This window comes from Perissodus microlepis, chromosome 19 (genome assembly GCF_051167445.1).
Source record: "Perissodus microlepis isolate ML-2025 ecotype Zambia chromosome 19, ASM5116744v1, whole genome shotgun sequence".
NCBI lineage: Eukaryota > Metazoa > Chordata > Actinopteri > Cichliformes > Cichlidae > Perissodus > Perissodus microlepis.
In genome coordinates, this window is record NC_140479.1 from 9,770,327 (window position 1) to 9,789,682 (window position 19,356).

Sequence of the window (19,356 nt, forward strand, 5' to 3'; positions counted from 1 at the left end):
GCGTGCACTGGCAGGAAGTCAGTCCAAACATTACAGGAAGTGCACAGAAATATGTGCTTAGAAGACTGCCACAGCATAGATAAAGTCTCACTCATGATGAAACCACCTGAGTTCACTCTTTTTTCCGTTAAAGTGCAGAGTATAAATCTAGGAGGATGTGTGAAATGTGCTTCATTTTTCTTTTTTTTTTAATTTTGAGAGTGATGTAAATACGTAGGTGTATGTGACTGAAGATAAAGTCTAATCATCCAAGAACTCTTCTTTGATACGTGCTGGGAGAAAAAGTGTCCTGCCATGTTTGGAGATCAGCTTTGTGCAGGCCTTCTGGAGCTTTAAGGGTATTCCTTTCTTCCTCTCGACCACAGTTGTCACTACTTCCAAATGTGGTTGGAAATCACATTCTGTTACGCAATCAAACTGCGATGCTATCAGTCTGCAGAAAGTTTTCCAGACCTCCTACCTCCTGCTACATGATGCAGGTGCTGGCCTCTTTCATGAATGTAAATGAGGGCTCTTTTTTTTGCCTCTAGTGCTTACTCATGTGCATCATGTAGGCTTACTTGGCTTTATGATAAACAGATGGATTATTATTCTTTATTTACACTGTAATATCTTCTGCTGGTTTGATGGCAAGCAGAAAGATACGGGCGAAAAAGGGTCACGGGAAAGTATCTACAGGGCAAAGAATGAGCAGCCTGAGAAACACAAGTCTGCAGCCCTTTATTCTGAAAGCATTCACTCAAGAATACGGCCTCAAGCCGTAGTACTTAATCCTCTGCGTCTTCCATATGATACTCATTTCCATGTGTCTAACTATTGAGGTCCCGCGACCCACATGAGATCACACAACTCCTGAAGTATGCCACTTGTGATCATTTCAACAGTCTTAGTTGCGCTCTCATTTAACACGGCGTCCGCGCTCTGCCAAGGCATATTTGGTGTCAAGCTTGACTATGTCTGCTTCTGCACATCCCTCCAGGGCCCCTTTCATACGTCTGAGTGTTACAGCAGGTCATGGCTGTCTCTTGGAAAGGAAAGAAGATACCGTTGTGCCTGGGTGGCTTTAGGACCGATGGTGGATGACGGAGATGGATGTGCTGGAACATGTGGGGATGTTTTCCCTCACTTACACCGACAGAAATCATACAATCATCAGCATTTCATATCTCTGTTCATCCATACTCATGTCTGCTCCTCCCATCTCAGAACAAGCCTAACCCTAATTCTAACTTCAACCAAAACTACTTACAAAAAGGCTGTTAAAAAGAAAGAAAGAAGAGATATCTAACCAAAACTTTCAAGCTTTAACAAAATATTATGACTCTAAACGCACGAAACCTCAACCTGTTTCTGAAAAAGATGGCTGGGAATGTTTTCATTTCACTCTATTCGCTGTGTGGTTTCCTGAGACACTTGCGTTGCTCAGATGAGAGGTTTTTTTGAGAAAGCTGTGACCCATTCTGAACAGGCAGGTGTAAAACTGTCTCCCATCATATAGTAATTATAACTGATTCAAATATGATTAAAAAAACTCTTTGATATGTCTTTTATGTGAAAGAAAAAGATTAAGGAATTTACTCTTTAAGGCGTTTTTTATATATATTCATTCAGTTAAGTCATTACATTCATATTACAACTTGATTTAACAATCTGCATAGAATAATACATTTAATAGATGTTTTACACTTTTAATGCAACCAAAGTTAAATTCATTCACTCTTTAAAAAACTAAACCAAAGAGAAAATCATTTAAAACATAAAATACACTTGGTCACTGGCCAGCCACATATAGTCTAAAATCAGTGCTCTGCAGCATCCTGACGTGCTAATGAAAAACAAAGGACATCGGACACGAGCTCCTGGTTTGTGTCACTGCAGCTGCTAGGTTGCAGAGATATTTTTGGTTTGTGAAGAAGAGGTGTAAAAATGCTGGAGTGTGACCTGCCTGTGGCTGCTGTAAGTGTCTGCATTAAAGGACTTTGTTTACTTCAACGTGTTGCTGAGCATTTCTGTATCGGCCCAGACCAGACAGGAGCAGCTGCCTTCATGCATCAGTTTCAGTAAAGCTGTGTTTCCCAAACTTTTTGGCTCGTGACCTTTTAAAAGGGTCGTTAATGGCTTTGCCTAAATCTTACTTGACATTCAAAGTGCCGAAAAATATATTTGATAGGAATACATTTGACTCTTTTCAGAGGTCATGACCCAGTTACTTAAAAAATAAATAAATAAAAATCTGCAGACGTGAACATCATCTATCTAATCATGATGCTTGTAAAAGCATGATGGCATATAAGAAGTAAAGAGGCTTTAACCTTACTTAACTGCAGTCCTCACATGGCAGATCACGGTAGATTAAAAATAAAACTTGAGTCATGATTTCAGAGAAGAGACGTTGCTGCTGAGGTATTTAAATGTATTTTAGGGGAGAGCTATTAGATTCCATTTTATTCAAGAGAAGCCAGGCAAAGTGAGAAACTCACAGCCAGAGAGATGAGTAGCATGAGTAACACTGCAGGCCACAGGGGAAATATGTAATTTTGTTTTTTTGTTTTTTTTCTGCACGGATTCAAGCTTGAAAACAGCTTCAACATGTTTTGTCTTTATTTCATTTTCTAAATTGTAACATCTCACTTTTGTTCCAAGACCTATTTAGGTTGGCAGCATAATTTCTGAGGTGATGTAAAGTAGTGTGACCTGAACACCTGGGAGGGCTATTTTCATTTCTGTATAACCTTAAGTTGACCTAACATTTCCTCATTTTCTGTAAAATGAATTAGATCAGAAATGATTTAGAAATCTGTAAAAAAAAATAAATAAATGAAAAATAAAAAAAGAAGAAGAAGATTTTCTTTTGTTTTTTATCAGGCAAATTGTTGCTTCTGTTCAGGAATGCAAGTAAATGACTGTAATTCTCAGATAACATTAATTTTTTTTTTTTTCATTGCAAATATAAATTTGATTAAAGCGCCTGCACGTGCTGACAGATTTCAGAAGCATAAAAATTAATTTGGTAATTTTCGAAGGCATGCTCTAATGCATGTGTTAATCACTGTATATATAAGTTATATCTGTTCTAGGCACATTACAATGGAGAACAGTCATATTAAACATGAATTAAGTTCCCAATAATGAGGTCAGTGTATGCAAAGTAATCCCCGTGAGCCAAAAGCTCAGGCACAGACTGCTCCAAACACAGTTTCCGACAGTTTTTTCTAATGACCTCAATGAGAGGGGATAACCTTAACAAAATCGCCTCACCTCTTCTCAAGAGGGGCAGCCAATCATAATAAAGGTGGCTTCGAGGAGCTCGTTTCTAACAGTGGGTGGAGTGAACTCAGCAGAAGGTAAATAAGGCATATTTGAAATGTGGATTTCTACTGCACTCCTGCAGAGTCCAAGAATATAAACAGATTTATAAATGAGTTATTGTCCCGCTTAAACTTCTTTGTTAAATGTGAATTTGCATCACCAAATCACCTTGGTTTCTGATATTAAAAATAGTTCACTGAGTATACTTCAGTCTAGCTCTTAGTCTTCATTAATTCTCTCAGTCAACAGCAGAGCTGCCCAGACCTCATCCAGCAGGAAGCTGCGTGATGATAAAGGTGTATGCCCCTGCAGGTCTGTATGCACAGGCTTCCTCATGCATGTCATACCAAGGCACACATCAAAGTCATCATCGTTTTCATTTTCATTCACAGCTGCTAGTGGCTCATCTTTACTTTTGCCCCACTGCGCCATCAACGGAAATAACCCTTTATAACAATAATGCCTACACAAACAAAGAGGAGGTGACGGAGCATCCTTGGTGGCACGAGTGAGGCCTGCGGTCTTTAACACAGTGAGAAACGCCTGGAGTTGATATTCATCTTGGTGAGGCCCAGATGTTTTAGAGGGGTGGACAGAGCAAAGGCAGCCTTCATGGGGATATCACACAGCAGGTCCGACTCCTCTCCGCACTCCTCCAGCTCGTACGTTGCGTCGTCCAGCATCTCCTTGTGACGGTGGCACACTTGCTCCACTTTGAGCCGATGGATCTCCACCCGCAGACGGATCAGCTGACGGGCCAGTCGGTTGTCCTGAACTTGCATTTCCCTCTGAGGGTAGAGTAGGGATGGAGGGAGCGCGGTTGAGAAGAAAGTGAGTTTCAGTGTTCAGTTTAGCAGAACATATGTGGAAGTTTGGATTTGGATGGTGCCTATCTCCTCATCAAAGGGTAAAAATCATGTGGAATAGATGGGTTGCAGCTTATGAGAAAACTGGCACCATATTGTTTCGCAATCTGTGTGTTTAGACTTCTTTCCCTTAAGTTAAGACAAGCAGTCATGCAAGGAAGATCACTGACACCTAAAGAGATGCCTATCTGTTTTAAAGGTGAAGTAGGAGATAGATAGCTATCTGTATTTCTCAAGAATGGATAAGGACTCTGTATTATTTATTTATTTACTTATTCATTTATTAGTTTTAATGATTGGAGATTATCAAGAAGTGCAAATTATTTCTCAGGGCGTGACGCATCTTTAGATAAAAATCAAATCAAATATCTGGAGGAACTCACCAGCTCTTTTCTAAGATGCTCCAGGGCATCGTCCATGGTGTCAAAGCCGCAGATGCTGCCCACAACCAGTTCTGAGCTCCTCAAAATTGCCGGCACGGAAACGACTTGTTGTCCTCCTGAGTCGGGACCGTCCGCGGAATTTCTTTCCTTCCACGCTCGGCTCTGTACGCGCTCCTGCCACTCGAGGTAGGACGGTCTGCGGGTCTGTAACTTCAGCTTCTCCGTGAGCGCTTTCACGCTGTCCAGATCCTCCGTGTCGCCCTCGGAGGACGAGCCGTCTCCAAGCTCCTTAAAATCCATCGGTGCAGCAGATTGCTGATACACGCTGAGCATTCAGGGAGCAGGCTCGCTTTCTGCGCTGGCAGCTTGGCGATTAGAGCGCAACAGGTCCATGCCTCCTCCTTTATAGGGAGAAATAGCGCAGTGACCGCCCATCCCGCACAGGACAGGGAGGCTGGAGAGTTTGCAAGCTTTTGTCAGGCGAGGGGAAAAGATATCCTGAAACCTAATCCCCCAGAATCTTACAGCAAAGTCTGATTATCTGCCTAATAAAAAAATAGATTTTATTGCTGTGCATTCACAAGTTAAATGACTTAAAACTATTTAAAATAGTTTTACATTTATATTACAGGAGAAACTGCCAAAAGAAGAAACGAATACAGATGTATGCATGTATTTCCTGGACATCACACGTTGATGTGTTTTTCTCTTTCTGCTTGCCTTGCTTTGCATTCTGGGGTAGTTTTGATCTAAAAGTGGGCCAATTAACTGCGTGCACTGAAGTACAGATTAAATTTCCATCTGCAGTATGAAAATGGAAATAATCAAGTAAAGTACAACAAACCTGCGCCTGGATGTATGAGAAAAATCTATACATACTTACATACTTACACACAGTCAGGTGAAAAACCAAGTTTTCTGTTCAGCTATGTAAAAAAGTAAGTAGCCTACAGGCTTACTGTGCAATTTCCCAACAAATTCCCCTCAAGGTCAGACCGAGCAATGCTCAGAAAAACTGCAAAAAACCCAGGAGCTCCATCTCAGACTCTACAGGTCCCAGTTAGCATGTTAAAGGTTAAAGTTCATGACAATAAAATTAGAAAAAGACAGAACACCTTGGCTTCTTTGGAAGGGTTGCCAGGAGAAAGCCTCCTCTCTAAAAATAACATGGCAGCACAGCTTAGGTTGGCAAAGTTGCAAATGAACAATCCATAGGACTTCTGGAACAACATCCATTTGTTTGTCCATAACGCACAGCACCATGTTTGGAGACACCCAAACATAACTTATCAGCCCAAACCCCTTATACCAACTGTGAGCATGGTGGTGGAAGTGTGCTGATTTGGGCACCTGGCAGTCACTGAGTCAACCGTGAGCTCCTCTGTATACCAATGCAGAATGAAATGTGGAGACATCTGTCCAACAGATAAAAATTGGCCAAAAAAAAAAAAAGCAAAAGAATCAATGTGCTGCAATGATCCAGTCAAAGTGCAAAACTCAACCTGACTGAAAAGAGCTGTGCATGAATGAATTCCAGCAAACCTCAATGAGCTGAAGCAACGCTGTAAAGACGAGCGGGGCTAAAACTCTTCCACAATGATGTGACACATCGATAGTCAAACAGAAAACTGCCAGAGGTACTTCTACAAGCTTCTGAATCATGGGGGTGGAACCCACCATGAATGCATATAAAACTTACTGGATGCATATCTAAACTAGTTATTTTAGGCCTATGTTGCTCACTTTTTTCTTTCATTTTAAAACTTGTTTGTGGTGTGTTTTCTTGCATCAGTGTTCCTGTTTTTATTATTGTGGTTTATGCTGCATGAATTATATTCCCTGGGGCAAAATGTGTGTTTAAATGGATGGATGGGATAGGACAAAGCATCATATTTTCCACTTGGTTCAATAGCCCACACGTGGGTGCACTGATACACTGTACTCTATTACGTTACGTTTACTCTTTACAATAAGGCTAGATACTTATTTATATATTTTACAGGTGACTTTGTTTAATGCAAAACATCTCAAATTGCAAAATATAATGAAACTAGTCAAAGCTGAAAGTTGTAGGTTCAGTACCAGCTACACTTGTTCACACTGTAATGCGTCGTAATACCAGCAAAGTGATACTGTGTCAATATTTTGTAGCTGACAGATTTCAATAGTTACACACAGCAAAAGCCAACTTGGCAGATGAGTTGTGATTGACGATTTTTTTGTGCTTGAGTATGGCGCCATCTAGTGACAATCTAATATACTACAGGCACCTCACAGTGGCTCCCCCCCCCCCCCTTCTGCAGTGCGCACAAGTTTTACCAGTGATAAGTGTCACTTCTCACTGACTGTCTCAGGAAACGTAGACTTCCGCCTTTTGTCGCCTAAAGCAGCACATTTTCCACTCCCACGGCAGTTAAGCTTAGCCAGCTGTGTGTGCAAAGGTGTAGCCACATAAGAGGACGACAATGTTCAGGAAAATATGAAGCTTCTTCTATTTATAGACTTCTTATCGCCAATCAAACAGAGCGCGGCTGCAACGCTGCCCAACCAGCTGTGCGTGCAGAGGAGGAAGCCCGCTTTCGTTTTCTTACAAGAGAGGCCAGGACGTGATTGAGGTGCTGCTCGGCCACTTCTGTAGTTCAGAAAGAACAGAAACAAAGTTCTGCAGACGGACTTTGGGTGTTTGAAGGGGAGCTGATGGAGTTTGCTGAGCACATCAAGACGGCCAATGTGGAGGATGTTGTGCTCCGACAGCCGCTGCAACCCCCGAGCAGAGGAACCCTGTGCATCACCGGCCACCACCTGCTATTCTCGGACAGGGAGGAGAGTGACTCCCGGCAGGTTTTATTGCTCCTCAGGAACATCGATGCCATTGAGAAAAGGTGAGGGAGGATTGAGGTCACAAAGGTGATAAGAAATCAGATCAAAAACGTGTCTTATTAAGAAAAGTAACGAGTATCCTGCGAGAACAATGTCGCACTTTTCTCTATCTCAATTATTTTTTAATTGATTAAATTGATGATTAAATATTTTGATGGTGGACTTGTGATTCTTAGAACTTATTTATTATGATTATAACTCGCATGATCAAACCAGTAATCACACTAATCAACACGAAACGGTGTGAACTTGCCGGTAATTCCTCTGATCTCTCATTCCTTCCTCAAATCTTTTTTAACCAGTGTGGAAAACCTTACGGGCTATTCCGGCTTCTTCTCTAATGCAAGCCACAGTGAAAGGTTGGACATCCTCTGTGTTGCCATGTCATGCTGTGTGTTGCTCTTGTTGCAATTCTAAAGAAGTAACATTTCCCAACAAGATTAACGCAACGTTTTTTCCGTTTGCCACCCTCCACATGCTCAGAGCTGTGTGCTGCTTGCAACTAACAGCTTTTTTTCTTCGTAGCTCTCTGAAACCTTTTGGTAGGTACCCCCCCCCCCCCCCCCCCCCCCCCCCCACACACACACACACACACACAGAGACAATCTACCTGACTCGTTTTGCCCACTTTTTCTGCTGCAAGTCGAGCCTCATGCGCCGCCATAGGCAATATATGGGGCTCTTAGAGGGGGTGCATTTTTCTTTTGTGTAAGAATCATATATTTGTGTGTGTGTGTGTGTGTGTGTAGGATGTCTGGTTCATCTGGAACAATTACGATGAAGTGTAAAGATCTGCGTGTGCTCCAGCTTGACATCCCAGGCATGGAACAGTGTCTCAACATTGCACACTCTATCGAGGTACACAACTAATGCAACCTGAAACACACAGGCATAAGAAAATCAATCTAACTGTTGGTCTTAGAGTAGCCTGCTATTTTTCTGCATATGTTTTTCACTGCTTTGCATGTATCGGTAATCTCTCTTTAACTTTCTGCAGACACTGTCCTGTCTGGACTGCGTGTCCGCAATGTACCCTTTCTTTTACCGACCTGTTGATCTCAGCCTGCCGGAGCAGTGGGGTCTCTCATCTCCTGAAATGCACTACAGTCAGATGAAGGAACTTGTAAGCAACATATAAAACTCTGTATGCTTGTTTTCTGCTGTAGATAATGCTGTAGACACAGACATTTTTCAGGTAACATTTTCCAACAATGTCCCTACAACCACATGACAGGAAAATGCCAGGGAAGTGTAGGGGTCGGGATTCAGGATATCCTTCTTGCTTAGCTTTCATTTGTTTTCCCCTTAACTTCAGAATGTGTTGCACACAGCTTGAATTCATGTATAACACACATCTTCCCGTGGGAATGGCATGTTGCTATGGTGAGGGGTCGCAGCTGAGGTCAGCATTTTTGCATGTGTTTTACAGACACAAAATTCCCAGAACATGTAGGATATCTGTGCTTTTAACCAGACCAGCCTGAGTAGTGTTTTTCACCCAGGATAAAGTGGCTGGAATTTGCAAGTCCCAATTATTTCTCTCCCACTGACTCTTTCCATCACGACAGGAGCTGAGCTGTTCTGTGTAGTTATAAACTACGAGCTTCAACTATTCATACAGAGTTTTGAAGAATACCTTTTACAATTTAGGGAACTTGGTGATTAAGTTTCTTTGATAAAATTAAAAAAAGTGAGAAAGTTGTTATAGCGGTAAGGCAAACAGAGCTATAGTGATTTAGCTTAGCCTGACACATTATAGGAGAATTCTTCAACAGCAATGATGGTGAAGCGTGACACCTTACTTTGGCGCAGACTGGTGATTGGTTTCTATGGTTTTATGTCATTGTGATGTTTCAAATAAGAGTGCAGGGATGTTTTAAGATAGTTGCTGAGTGGCTTCCAGAAGGACTTAGTTTAGCTTAGTTTACAAAGTTTACAAAAACATTAGAAGTAGCTGTAAACAGCTGATCTGGCTCCCTGCAAGGGTAAGAATTACTATGCTGTATTTTTTTGATTTTACCTGATTTTTATAGGCAGGCTCCTCTGGTCACCAAGCTCACAGTGCCAAAAAGACTTAAAAAGACTTAAAAAGAGACATGCCCCACGTTAGGTTTTGTGCACATTAAGGAAAGCAGATATTCAGTAGAGGTCTTTGAAAAGAAGCTTTCTTTACTTGGGAGAGAGCCAAGCTACTGTTTACAGTACTTATGCTTAAGTAACCAGCTGGTTAGAGTACATTTTTATTTGTTATATTGAGGAAATGGTACCTATTCATGAGGTTAGCCGATTAAAATCAAGTTCCACAATTTGGGTTTTCAGGACTGCACCTAATCAGGTGTAGGTACTACTGAGAAAACATGTCCCTAAAAGAGGCCACACAGGAGTGATCCTGCAGTCTGGACATGAAGAAAGGTTCAGATCTCCCTAAAATCATCCCCGAGTTCATCAACTGGAAAACAGTCTGTCCAGCAATAGTCATGGTCTTTTATTTTTCTTAATCTCTTACTAAGAAATCAAATAAGCCATAATAGGGCAGTTGTTATTACTTAAAGATCCACTAAGGATTAGCTTGGAGCATAAGCACACGCTTTATGCAAAATAAAAATAACGGGGCTTTCCTCACCTATGAACTGGACTACTCCCAGTCCAGCTCAGCTCAAAGAGTCCCCTGTGACTTTAGCAACCGGGAGGTTAGCATGAATAATAACAGGTTACTTGATACTAAAGCTCACATTTTCCTTTATCGCCTTCTCTCTCTCTTTTTTTCAGTATGAGAAGTGGAGACTGAGCACCGTGAACAGAGATTACTCGGTTTGTCCCTCCTACCCTCCGGCAGTCATCGTCCCAAAAAGCATAGACGACGACACGCTGAAAAAAGCAGCCAAATTCAGACAGGGAGGACGTTTCCCTGTTCTCTGCTACTACCACAAGAAGAACGGCATGGTGAGGTGATTTAGTGTTCACTTTTAGTGTCACGGTTTGTGGCAGAATGGCTAAAAGCAATATAAAATGTCCAAAAAGTCCAAACATGAACAGAAAACATCAGAGGAAACAAACAATCCAACGACTAACACAGGAGAGACGGGGACAATATATAGTCGAAGGAAGTGGGAACGGCTGAGGACAAGACACGGGTGAAGAGAATCAAGACACAGGATAAAATATAACTGACTACCAAAATAAAAGAACTGAATTGCTGAACATGGCGAGCTTGACACAGGAGGCTAGACCAGTACTCAGAGGAAAGAGAGTGAAACTAACACTCATAAAACCAGTGAACAGAAGAAAACTGTCAAATAATGCGCAACACTTGAAACCAGGAAGCCATAGAGAAACTCATTCCATAATGATACAAAATACAAGAGAGCCAACATCAAAGCAATCATACGAAAATAAAAGAATTTAAAGTCCCAAATTAAAAAAAACTGTTATGGTTAAGGCTACACATTTGACTGAACATTGTTAACAGGATGAAAAATGTTGTAGGTCATCATGCGCAGCAGTCAGCCGCTGCTAGGAGCCAATAGGAAGCGCTGCAAGGAAGATGAGCTGCTCCTCCAGGCTGTGATTGAGGGTTCGGACAAAGGCTACATAATTGACACTCGCTCCATGCAGCAGGCTCAACAGGCCAGGATGACAGGTGGAGGGTTTGAGTCTAAATCGTTCTACGACCGCTGGAAGAGATTTCACAGACAGATGGAAAGGTGTGTTTGCTGACTGTCTGATAATACTGATTTGTCAAACTTGCTTCACTACACACTGCCTCATATGTGTGCAGGGGTAAAGCTCTCCAGGAGAGCCTAATTAAACTGGTGGAGGCTTGTGGTGACGAGTCCAACAACATGGACCGCTGGCTCAGTAAGCTGGAGAATTCAAAGTGGCTGTCGCACGTCCAAAATGCTCTTTCTACTGCCGGCCTGCTGGTGGAGTGTGTGGAGAGGTATGAATAACACCCACACTCTCATGACTTGGAAAACTTTATGGTAATATCTTGTGACTAATTCAATTTTATCTGGAAAGTACCAATTTACAGCAACTCCCATCTCAATGTGCTTTTTATTGTAAAGACTCTATAATATTAGAGAGAAAACCCACCGAGGATCAGCACTTTGTGACAGTGGGGAGGAAGAAATTACTTTTAACAGGAACAGAGCTCGGACATAATCAGGATCAGGGACAGGCAGCTATCTGCCTTGACTGCTCTAACTCTAAGCTTAGTCTTTAAACTTTCCTTTTTGCTAAAGCATATAGTTAGGGCTGGATCAGGTGACCCTGAATCCTCCCTTAGTTATGCTGCAATAGGTGTAAGCTGCTGGGGGATTCCCATGATGCACTGGGCTTTTCTTCTTCACTCACTGTGTTAATAGACCTCTCTGCACTGAATAATACTTGTTATTAATCTCTTTCTCTCTTCCACATTATGTCTTTATCCTGTCTTCCTTCTCTCACCCCAACCAATCACAGCAGATGGCCCCGCCCCTCCCTCAGCCTGGTTCTGTTGGAGGTTTCTTCCTGTTAAAAGGGAGTTTTTCCTTCCCACTGTCGCCAAAGTGCTTGCTCATAGGGGGTCATATGATTGTTTGGCTTTTCTCTGTATGTATTATTGTAGGGTCTACCTTACAGTACAAAGCGCCTTGAGGTGACTGTTGTTTTGATTTGTCGCTCTATAAGTAAAATTGAATTGAATTGAATGTAGACACAGAAATACCAACAAGCAGATGCAGGACAAGGAAGTGAGGGCAAGTCAACAACCATTTCTTTTAAATCTTGAAGAAACAGAAAGAAGGCAGTTGCCATAACTGATGCACTGTTATACTTGTTAATGTGTGTTGTTTCTTCCAGGGATGGCCATTCTGTTCTTGTTCACGGCTCTGAAGGGACAGACTGCTCTTTGCTCATCAGCACTCTGGCTCAGCTCATCATGGATCCATGCTGCCGCACAGTGGAGGGCTTCTTGGGACTGCTGGAGAGAGAGTGGATACAGGCGCGTGCCAGGTTTTAAGTTGGGGAGGATTAGGAAGAATTTTAAATGTCTTTTTTTCTTGATTTGCTCCCATAAATGTTGTCGAGAATCCAAAGAAATGCATTGTAACGTCGGGGATCTCTGTCTACTTCTGACACGAGTGTCCAAACAAGCCGTGAGCTTTTAAAAATAGAAGCACACCCAGCGACTACAGGACTGAGCCTATCTGTTGCCACAAAATTAGATCCTAAAAGCTGACATGTGTTTGTGTGTTTGCAGGCAGGACACCCATTCCAGCAGCGATGCGCTCACTCAGCTTACTCCCATGCTCGTCTCCAGCAGGAGTCTCCGGTATTCCTGCTGCTGCTGGACTGTGTGTGGCAGCTTTGGCGGCAGTTCCCCTTGGCTCTGGGCTTCTCTGAGGCGCTGCTCCTGCGACTGGCGATTGAAGTTTATGCCTCGGATTATGGCACCTTTCTGTGTAACAGTGATCAGGAAAGGTCAGTTTTTTCTACATATTTAAAGATTGCTGCTGAGTGTCTTCATTTCAAACTAAGATTCACACTTTGTTTGCCTTTCAATCAGGTGTGCCTTGGAAGTAAAGGAAAGGACTCACTGTTTGTTCCGGGCTCTGCTAAGGCCCACGGAGAGGGATTACTACTCTAACCCCCTGTATGAACGCACTGAGCTAGCAATCTGGCCCTCAGTTCATCCTCAGTCCCTGCAGCTCTGGAAAGGTGAGCTTTGCCCTGCACTTGTTTTCAGACCTCATCTTTTTTAGCCTTTAATGTAATTGCAGTGTTGCTGTTCTGAGCTTATGTTGTTACCACTTTAGTTTAGTTTAAGTGTTGGTGCTCACTCTGCCCCGCTGTCTGACCCTCAGGCTATTTTTTGAGGTGGACCCAGCAGGTTCGTCACCTTGAAGAGGCTCAGGAGGAAATCAGGAACATGGTCATTGAATGGGGGAAGTTAGCACGCAGCTGATGCCTCGTTCGTGTGATTGAGGTGGGATCACATGGTTCCAAGGAGTTAAAACAAAATACCTGATTTTGATTTGACCTGCCTGCTGGGCACTTCTGGACTGTTTTCGCCCTGGCTGAAACTTGTAGATCACTCTGAACCTGGAAGTCCCATTCTTATTGCACACCATGGATTTAAAAACTTCTATGCTAGTATGATCCAGCTTTTATTAAAGATACTTACCTGTGAAGAGGACAGTGTACCAGACCAAACAGCAGACTCCACAGTGTTCCAGTCAGGTGAGGAGTGTGAGTGCGTTGAAAAGGCAAGACGATCTTCATGTTCCTCCCCAGAATGATATTCAAGTTGTAGGTTCACAATTTTGATGTGTTCCAACACGCATCACATTCAAAAATGTGCAGGGGGCAGAAGACTTCCATGAGGATTAGATTGACTTGGACAAAACAGTTAGATTTTGGATACATGTCTAAATTCACCTGTTTCACAAAGCTGTGTTAGAGATGTGAAGCAGGAAAACAGCACACTGAATTGTAACTAAAATGTTTTTCAAAGAAGGAAAAATCGCCAACAGTGAAGCTGTCCAACCACTCAGCTCTGTTTACCGCAGTGGAAAATCTTAGTCTTTTTGAAGATGTGTGAAGACTTGCCTTCAAAACGGCAGTAAAGATGTAACAGTATAGAGTATATGAAGCGTCCCTCCTACCTCAGTCAGACTCAGAGCAGTTTAGCAGAACAAACAGAAATGGCTGGCGTCCTCGATGCTTTATATTTAGACAGGATCTTAAAACCGCAGCGGTCCGGAGGTGACACAAACTTGAGAGAAAGATCAGCTAAATTTAAATTAGGTGCTTTTTATTGACAGAGTTGCAGAACTTTGTGATCCTACCTTGTGTGAATTAGAGAAGATGGTTAACCTGATGAATGTTAACAATATGCAATGCCTAATATGTTTTAATGTACAGTATTTTTTACACCTGCATAAAAGTTTTCTTACAAAAAATGTGGTGCTTGTGTGATTTTAATACACTAGGCTTGTGTTTCGGTCTAGCATTTTCATATATATTTATCCCATATTGTGTTAAATAAGGATTGATGTTACTCTGATTTCTCTTTTCTAACCTGTATGCTAAGATAACCTGACTGCCTTATGACTATAGATTTACATTTAATAGACTGAAGCAGGAGTACCTTTACAGCTCCCCATGCATCACTATGAACAGGCATATTTCACCAACATGTCTAAGTGATTCCTTCAGAACTCTGGAGCTGTTAAATACAGAGGACAAAACTTGCCAAAGCTTTGTTATTTTTCCAGTGTTTAGCATAATTGCAAAGGGATAATGATTTCATGATATGTATTCACTCATAAATATTATGAATAGAAGTCGGCTGTATAACAGACACACCTCCCAGTCCTGTTAAGCTCAGCTAAACACTCTTCACAATGCAAATCCCTGTGCACAGCAAGTCAGCATGTTTGCACACATGTTGCTTTGCACGCTGGAGACTGTAGTCGTGCTCAGTCAGGAGCCACAAGCCCTGGTGATTACACAAAGTGGAGAAGAACCACATAGCCCAGCATGACTTAACGCACCTGCTTATTTATCCAGCTTGACTGGGTGAACTGAAACGGTGACCAATGGGCTGGTAATCTTTTTGATTCTCACCCCTAAATGCTGTCTTATCAGCTCTTATTTTATATTTTAGTTTAGTGGACTAGTTGTGAATTCACTGTTACATCTGCTGCTTGTGGAACAAGAATCATCTGCCTGGGATTCTTTTTCTAAATCATAAGGACACAGGTAATACATTTCCCCCTTTTTTAAAACATTTCAAAACATCTTGTTTGTGCACAGGTGTCATTCAAGAGATTTTAAAGGGTTTGGTGTAATATATTTGCTCTGCTTAAGTTTGGTGTAACTTTGTCAAGGACTGCTCCTGGACATGAAACCGGGTGTGCGGGTCTGTGTGCCCTCTGCGGCGGTGCTGGGCCTGTTTTGCCGAGGCTGTCTCAGCAGGTCGCGGAGCTGGCCCGGCCGCAGCTTCAGTTCCACCTCCAGGCAGATGAGCAGGTGGAACAGCCAGGACACCAGCCCCCCATCTCCTCAGGAAAACGTGCGCGTGCTCATCACAGGTGATGCAAATTTCCATCCATCATTAACGCACAATAGTTGCTTGTGTGTGACGTTGATGTATTCAGGAAAGGACTTTTCCACAGTTGCCCAAACACTGAGCCTGGGAAGCTGCCATTGTTTTCTACCACTTTCACTGCGCTGCCTCTGTTGTAAGAGAGAATGAGTCAGATCATTTCTGAGCAGAGTCCCAGTTTCAGATCAAATCAAGTGTAGAAATATGATAATGAAGAATTAGTTTTACTGGAGTATCAGTGTGAAATGCTACAAACATGTGCTGCAGGGTTTTTTGAGTTGTGTTCACTTTGCTCCAACAGCGGGAGCCCATTTTGATTCAGCACAATAGAGTGTGTACAGACAGTGCTAGTGAAATAAAAGGGCCAATGAGTGACTGTGGGGAGAATAATAGCCTGCTGTCACTTTTTGTCCTAGGATCAACAAACACAAAGCTTTATTCATCTGAATTCATCTGAAAGTGAAAACCAACAACATGGATTTGACTTTTATCGATTTACCAGTCTTCCACAAATACAGATGATCTGTGTGCACAGGTAGAAAATTAACGCCTGCCTTTGTCTGCAGGTGGGCTTGGGCAGTTAGGTGTGGGACTTGCACAGATGCTGAGGTGAGATTGTAAAAATTCCTGAGATCTTGAAACTTGCTAAAAGGTTTGAAGTTTAAATGGCATCATATTTTTGTTAATGTCTAGAAAACAGTATGGAAGGGACAATGTAATCCTGTCAGACATCAAGAAGCCTCCACCTCACGTTTACGCCAATGGTATGTAAAATCTAATTCAAGTATGCGTATTACTTTAAAAGTTACCGATTACTTTACTTTTTTTCTGGCATCACTGTTGTTTTTTAGGCCCGTTTGTATACGCTGATGTTTTGGACTACAAACACCTCCGAGAACTTATTGTAAACAATCGCGTCACTTGGCTGGTCCACTACAGCGCTCTGCTTAGTGCTGTGGGTGAGGCTAATGTGGCTTTGGCACGAAAAATCAACATCACAGGTCTGCTTGAACATGCACATCCTTTACACATAACCAGGTTTTAAGGAACAATCAGGGTTGAACTCGTGCTCTCTTCTTTTCTGCCCATCCAGGCCTACATAATGTGCTGGACTTGGCCTTAGAGAACTGTTTGCGCCTCTTTGTCCCCAGCACTATTGGGGCATTTGGTCCCTCTTCTCCACGTGACCCGGCCCCTGACCTCTGTGTTCAAAGACCTCGAACCATCTACGGCGTGTCTAAAGTGCATGGTGAACTGATGGGGGAGGTAAAATGTTTTTTGTACACGTGCTTACAGAGACGCCTGTGACTCCATTTCATTTTCAATCAGCTTCTCTTTCTTTAGTATCTCCATCATAAATACGGCTTGGACTTCCGCTGCCTGCGTTACCCTGGAGTGATATCAGTTAACACACCTCCTGGTGGTGGAACTACAGGTATTACCTGTGTGTGTTGTGCAAATGTACTCCAATCCATTGGCTGTCATGGACTAAGTGCTCCGGACCTCTGTCTTCACAGACTACGCAGTTCAGATCTTCCATGATGCTCTCAGCACAGGTCACCATGAGTGCTACCTGCGACCCGACACCCGTCTCCCCATGATGCATATCTCTGACTGCCACCGTGCCACGGTAGAGTTCATGCAGGCTCCAGAGTGCCAGCTGTCACTGCGCACCTACAACATAGCTGCCATGAGCTTCACCCCTGAAGAGGTGGCCCAAGAAATCCGCAAGCATCTCCCTCACCTCAAGGTCACCTACAATCCTGACACTGTCCGCCAGACCATTGGTATGGTATCTTTTTGTTTTAAAACCACTGGTTGGACTGATAATAAACCAATATAAAACTAAATTGTCCTTGCTGGTTTTTTGCAGCAGACAGCTGGCCTGTGAGATTTGATGACACCAATGCCAGGAGAGACTGGGGCTGGGCGCCAGCCTTCGGGCTTGAGGAGCTGGTGTTGGACATGCTCCGCTCCATCCGAGACAAGAGGACCAGCGAGGGTTTGCCAGTCAGCTAGCAAAACCTGCTGCACCAAGACTAACCAATGCCCTACCTACCACTGACTTTTCTTCAGTCTACATTTACCAACAGCACACTTTGTTTTACTTCACTTTTACAAATTGTCAACCAGTATCATCTGTTTGTCTGGAGCATCGCTGCACCGTGCCAGGGACTGATTGTAAAATGGAAATTCTCAGTCATAACCTCTTTATATTCAGTGGAAAGTGAGATGTCAAACACGTGCACACAGACACACACACACACACACACACACACACACTTCAGTCTTTTCAGGGAATCAGATGCTGTCAAACCTTCTCTTCATCTTTGTGGTTTTTATTGTTCTCATGGTATAAGCATCACTTTACACATGGGCATGTTGCCTCAGGTGGAACAGAAACATTTCTTAAGCTTTAAAGAGTTTCAGATGTTGATCACATGCATGAGCACACCAGCGTGTTTCAGCGTCTGTTACAATATCTAACACAATATGGACAAGTTCCACATGTAGAACAACAAATCTGTTGGACATTTTGAATCCAGGATCATCTGCAATGACTGGCTCAGTTGACTTTGGACTGTAATGAAAAATCATGTATCCTGGCTGTTTTGTAAAGCACTCTTTTATAATATAGGCTATCAAACGAAACTCACAGTATATACAACCGCACTACCTTTGCCGTGGCACAGAACAGGAAGCCTTTACTTTTTTGCCAGCGGTGTGATTACAAATATGAATGAGTAACAGTATCAAATGAGGCCGTATTTACTTAGGAAAACAATATATTAAAAATGCTGTGTACTTTGAATCAGACCTTTAATAATAAAAATGTTATTTACCCAAAGAGCATTGAATACCGTATGCTGCCAAAGTTTATTTTTTCTGTGTCGTTTTTACATCCAAAATACCCGATCAGCTTAAAAACAAGAATGCTATAAAATGAAAAATTTAACTTCTATTTAAGAAATAGTTAAAGTTGTCTCATCTATGCTTTCATTCTCTAATTTGTTTGAGTAACATATGCAAAATTAAGGTATTCACCAGCCACTTTGTTAGGTACACCTGTTCTAAATATCTAACTAGCCAATCACACTGATTAAGGCATGTAGAAACAGTCCAGATAGTCTGCTGAAGTTCAAACCAAGCATCTGACTGGGGAAGAAACATGATTTAAGACACTTTAAATTGTTATTTTCAGACTGGCTAGTCTGAGTATTTAAGTTGCTGATCTTTTAAGATTTTCCAACACAGCCATTTCTAGGATTTACAGAAGTCTAAAAAAGAGAAAATATCAAGTGAGTGGCCACTCAGGTGAAAATCTAGCAAACAGGAAGGCAACAGTAAATTAAAAAAACAAAACAAAACAAGTTATAACCAAGGTCTGCAGACAAGCATCTCTGAATACACAACACATCAACGCTTGTAGCAGATGGGTTACAACAGCAGAAGACTACACTGAGTCCTACTTTGTGAGTTAAAAACAGGAAACTGAGGCTACAAGTCACACAAGCTCAGCAAATTTGGACAAAATAAGACTGGAAAAGCATTGCGTGGTTGATAAGTCTAGGGGATTACTGCATGTAAACACAACTGGTTCTCTTACAGAAAAAGCAATTAGTCTCAGTTTCAGAAATCTAATTTAATGATCGTGATTATGATGCATGCAAATGTTTAGTATTCTGTAGGAAATGGACCACCAGTTGACAAAAGCAAACTAAAAAAATGTTACTGAAGTTGCTTTGAAGGACAAAAAAACTGATAAAAATGTTCAATTATTTCCCCAATTACCACAAGAGTGATGATATAAATGACGGATTACCTC

General features: G+C 42.2%; 3 protein-coding genes across 4 annotated transcripts; 2 read left to right on the forward strand and 1 right to left on the reverse strand.

Annotated features, from left to right (window-relative positions):
• Positions 1-704: 704 nt before the first annotated feature.
• Positions 705-4,948, reverse strand: fam167b (family with sequence similarity 167 member B). The gene is made up of 2 exons (XM_084914151.1): positions 4,559-4,948; positions 705-4,097 (listed from the first exon to the last, which is right to left on the reverse strand). The coding sequence occupies exons 1-2, from the start codon at positions 4,889-4,891 to the stop codon at positions 3,834-3,836; spliced, it is 597 nt and encodes a 198-aa protein (XP_084770277.1). The 5' UTR covers positions 4,892-4,948; the 3' UTR covers positions 705-3,833.
• A 1,982-nt stretch (positions 4,949-6,930) lies between these two features.
• Positions 6,931-14,517, forward strand: LOC146365489 (myotubularin-related protein 9). Of its 2 annotated transcripts, XM_084915698.1 has the most exons (11): positions 6,931-7,440; positions 7,741-7,797; positions 8,188-8,296; positions 8,436-8,561; positions 10,208-10,381; positions 10,925-11,142; positions 11,217-11,378; positions 12,281-12,426; positions 12,685-12,901; positions 12,987-13,138; positions 13,285-14,517. In XM_084915698.1, the coding sequence occupies exons 1-11, from the start codon at positions 7,256-7,258 to the stop codon at positions 13,383-13,385; spliced, it is 1,647 nt and encodes a 548-aa protein (XP_084771824.1). In that variant the 5' UTR covers positions 6,931-7,255; the 3' UTR covers positions 13,386-14,517. The 2 variants fall into 2 exon arrangements, with proteins under 2 accessions (XP_084771824.1, XP_084771823.1); XM_084915697.1 differs by lacking the exon at positions 7,741-7,797.
• Positions 14,518-14,938: 421 nt separating this feature from the next.
• On the forward strand, positions 14,939-18,358 carry tdh2 (L-threonine dehydrogenase 2). The gene is made up of 8 exons (XM_084915002.1): positions 14,939-15,516; positions 16,097-16,139; positions 16,224-16,294; positions 16,382-16,531; positions 16,624-16,796; positions 16,875-16,965; positions 17,048-17,317; positions 17,404-18,358. Exons 1-8 carry the CDS (start codon positions 15,327-15,329, stop codon positions 17,547-17,549), a joined length of 1,134 nt encoding a protein of 377 aa, XP_084771128.1. The 5' UTR covers positions 14,939-15,326; the 3' UTR covers positions 17,550-18,358.
• Positions 18,359-19,356: the final 998 nt, after the last annotated feature.

Excerpts from the sequence above, each read along its gene's own strand:
- fam167b (XM_084914151.1), bottom strand. The coding sequence starts at position 4,891 with ATGCTCAGCGTGTATCAGCAATCTGCTGCACCGATGGATTTTAAGGAG. Across the intron at positions 4,098-4,558 it reads AGCATCTTAGAAAAGAGCTG|AGGGAAATGCAAGTTCAGGA; the intron begins GTGAGTTCCTCC and ends CTCTACCCTCAG.
- LOC146365489 (XM_084915698.1), top strand. The coding sequence starts at position 7,256 with ATGGAGTTTGCTGAGCACATCAAGACGGCCAATGTGGAGGATGTTGTG. Across the intron at positions 7,441-7,740 it reads ATCGATGCCATTGAGAAAAG|TGTGGAAAACCTTACGGGCT; the intron begins GTGAGGGAGGAT and ends TTTTTTAACCAG. Across the intron at positions 11,379-12,280 it reads CTGGTGGAGTGTGTGGAGAG|GGATGGCCATTCTGTTCTTG; the intron begins GTATGAATAACA and ends TGTTTCTTCCAG.
- tdh2 (XM_084915002.1), top strand. The coding sequence starts at position 15,327 with ATGAAACCGGGTGTGCGGGTCTGTGTGCCCTCTGCGGCGGTGCTGGGC. Across the intron at positions 16,797-16,874 it reads ATGGTGAACTGATGGGGGAG|TATCTCCATCATAAATACGG; the intron begins GTAAAATGTTTT and ends CTCTTTCTTTAG. Across the intron at positions 16,966-17,047 it reads TCCTGGTGGTGGAACTACAG|ACTACGCAGTTCAGATCTTC; the intron begins GTATTACCTGTG and ends CTGTCTTCACAG.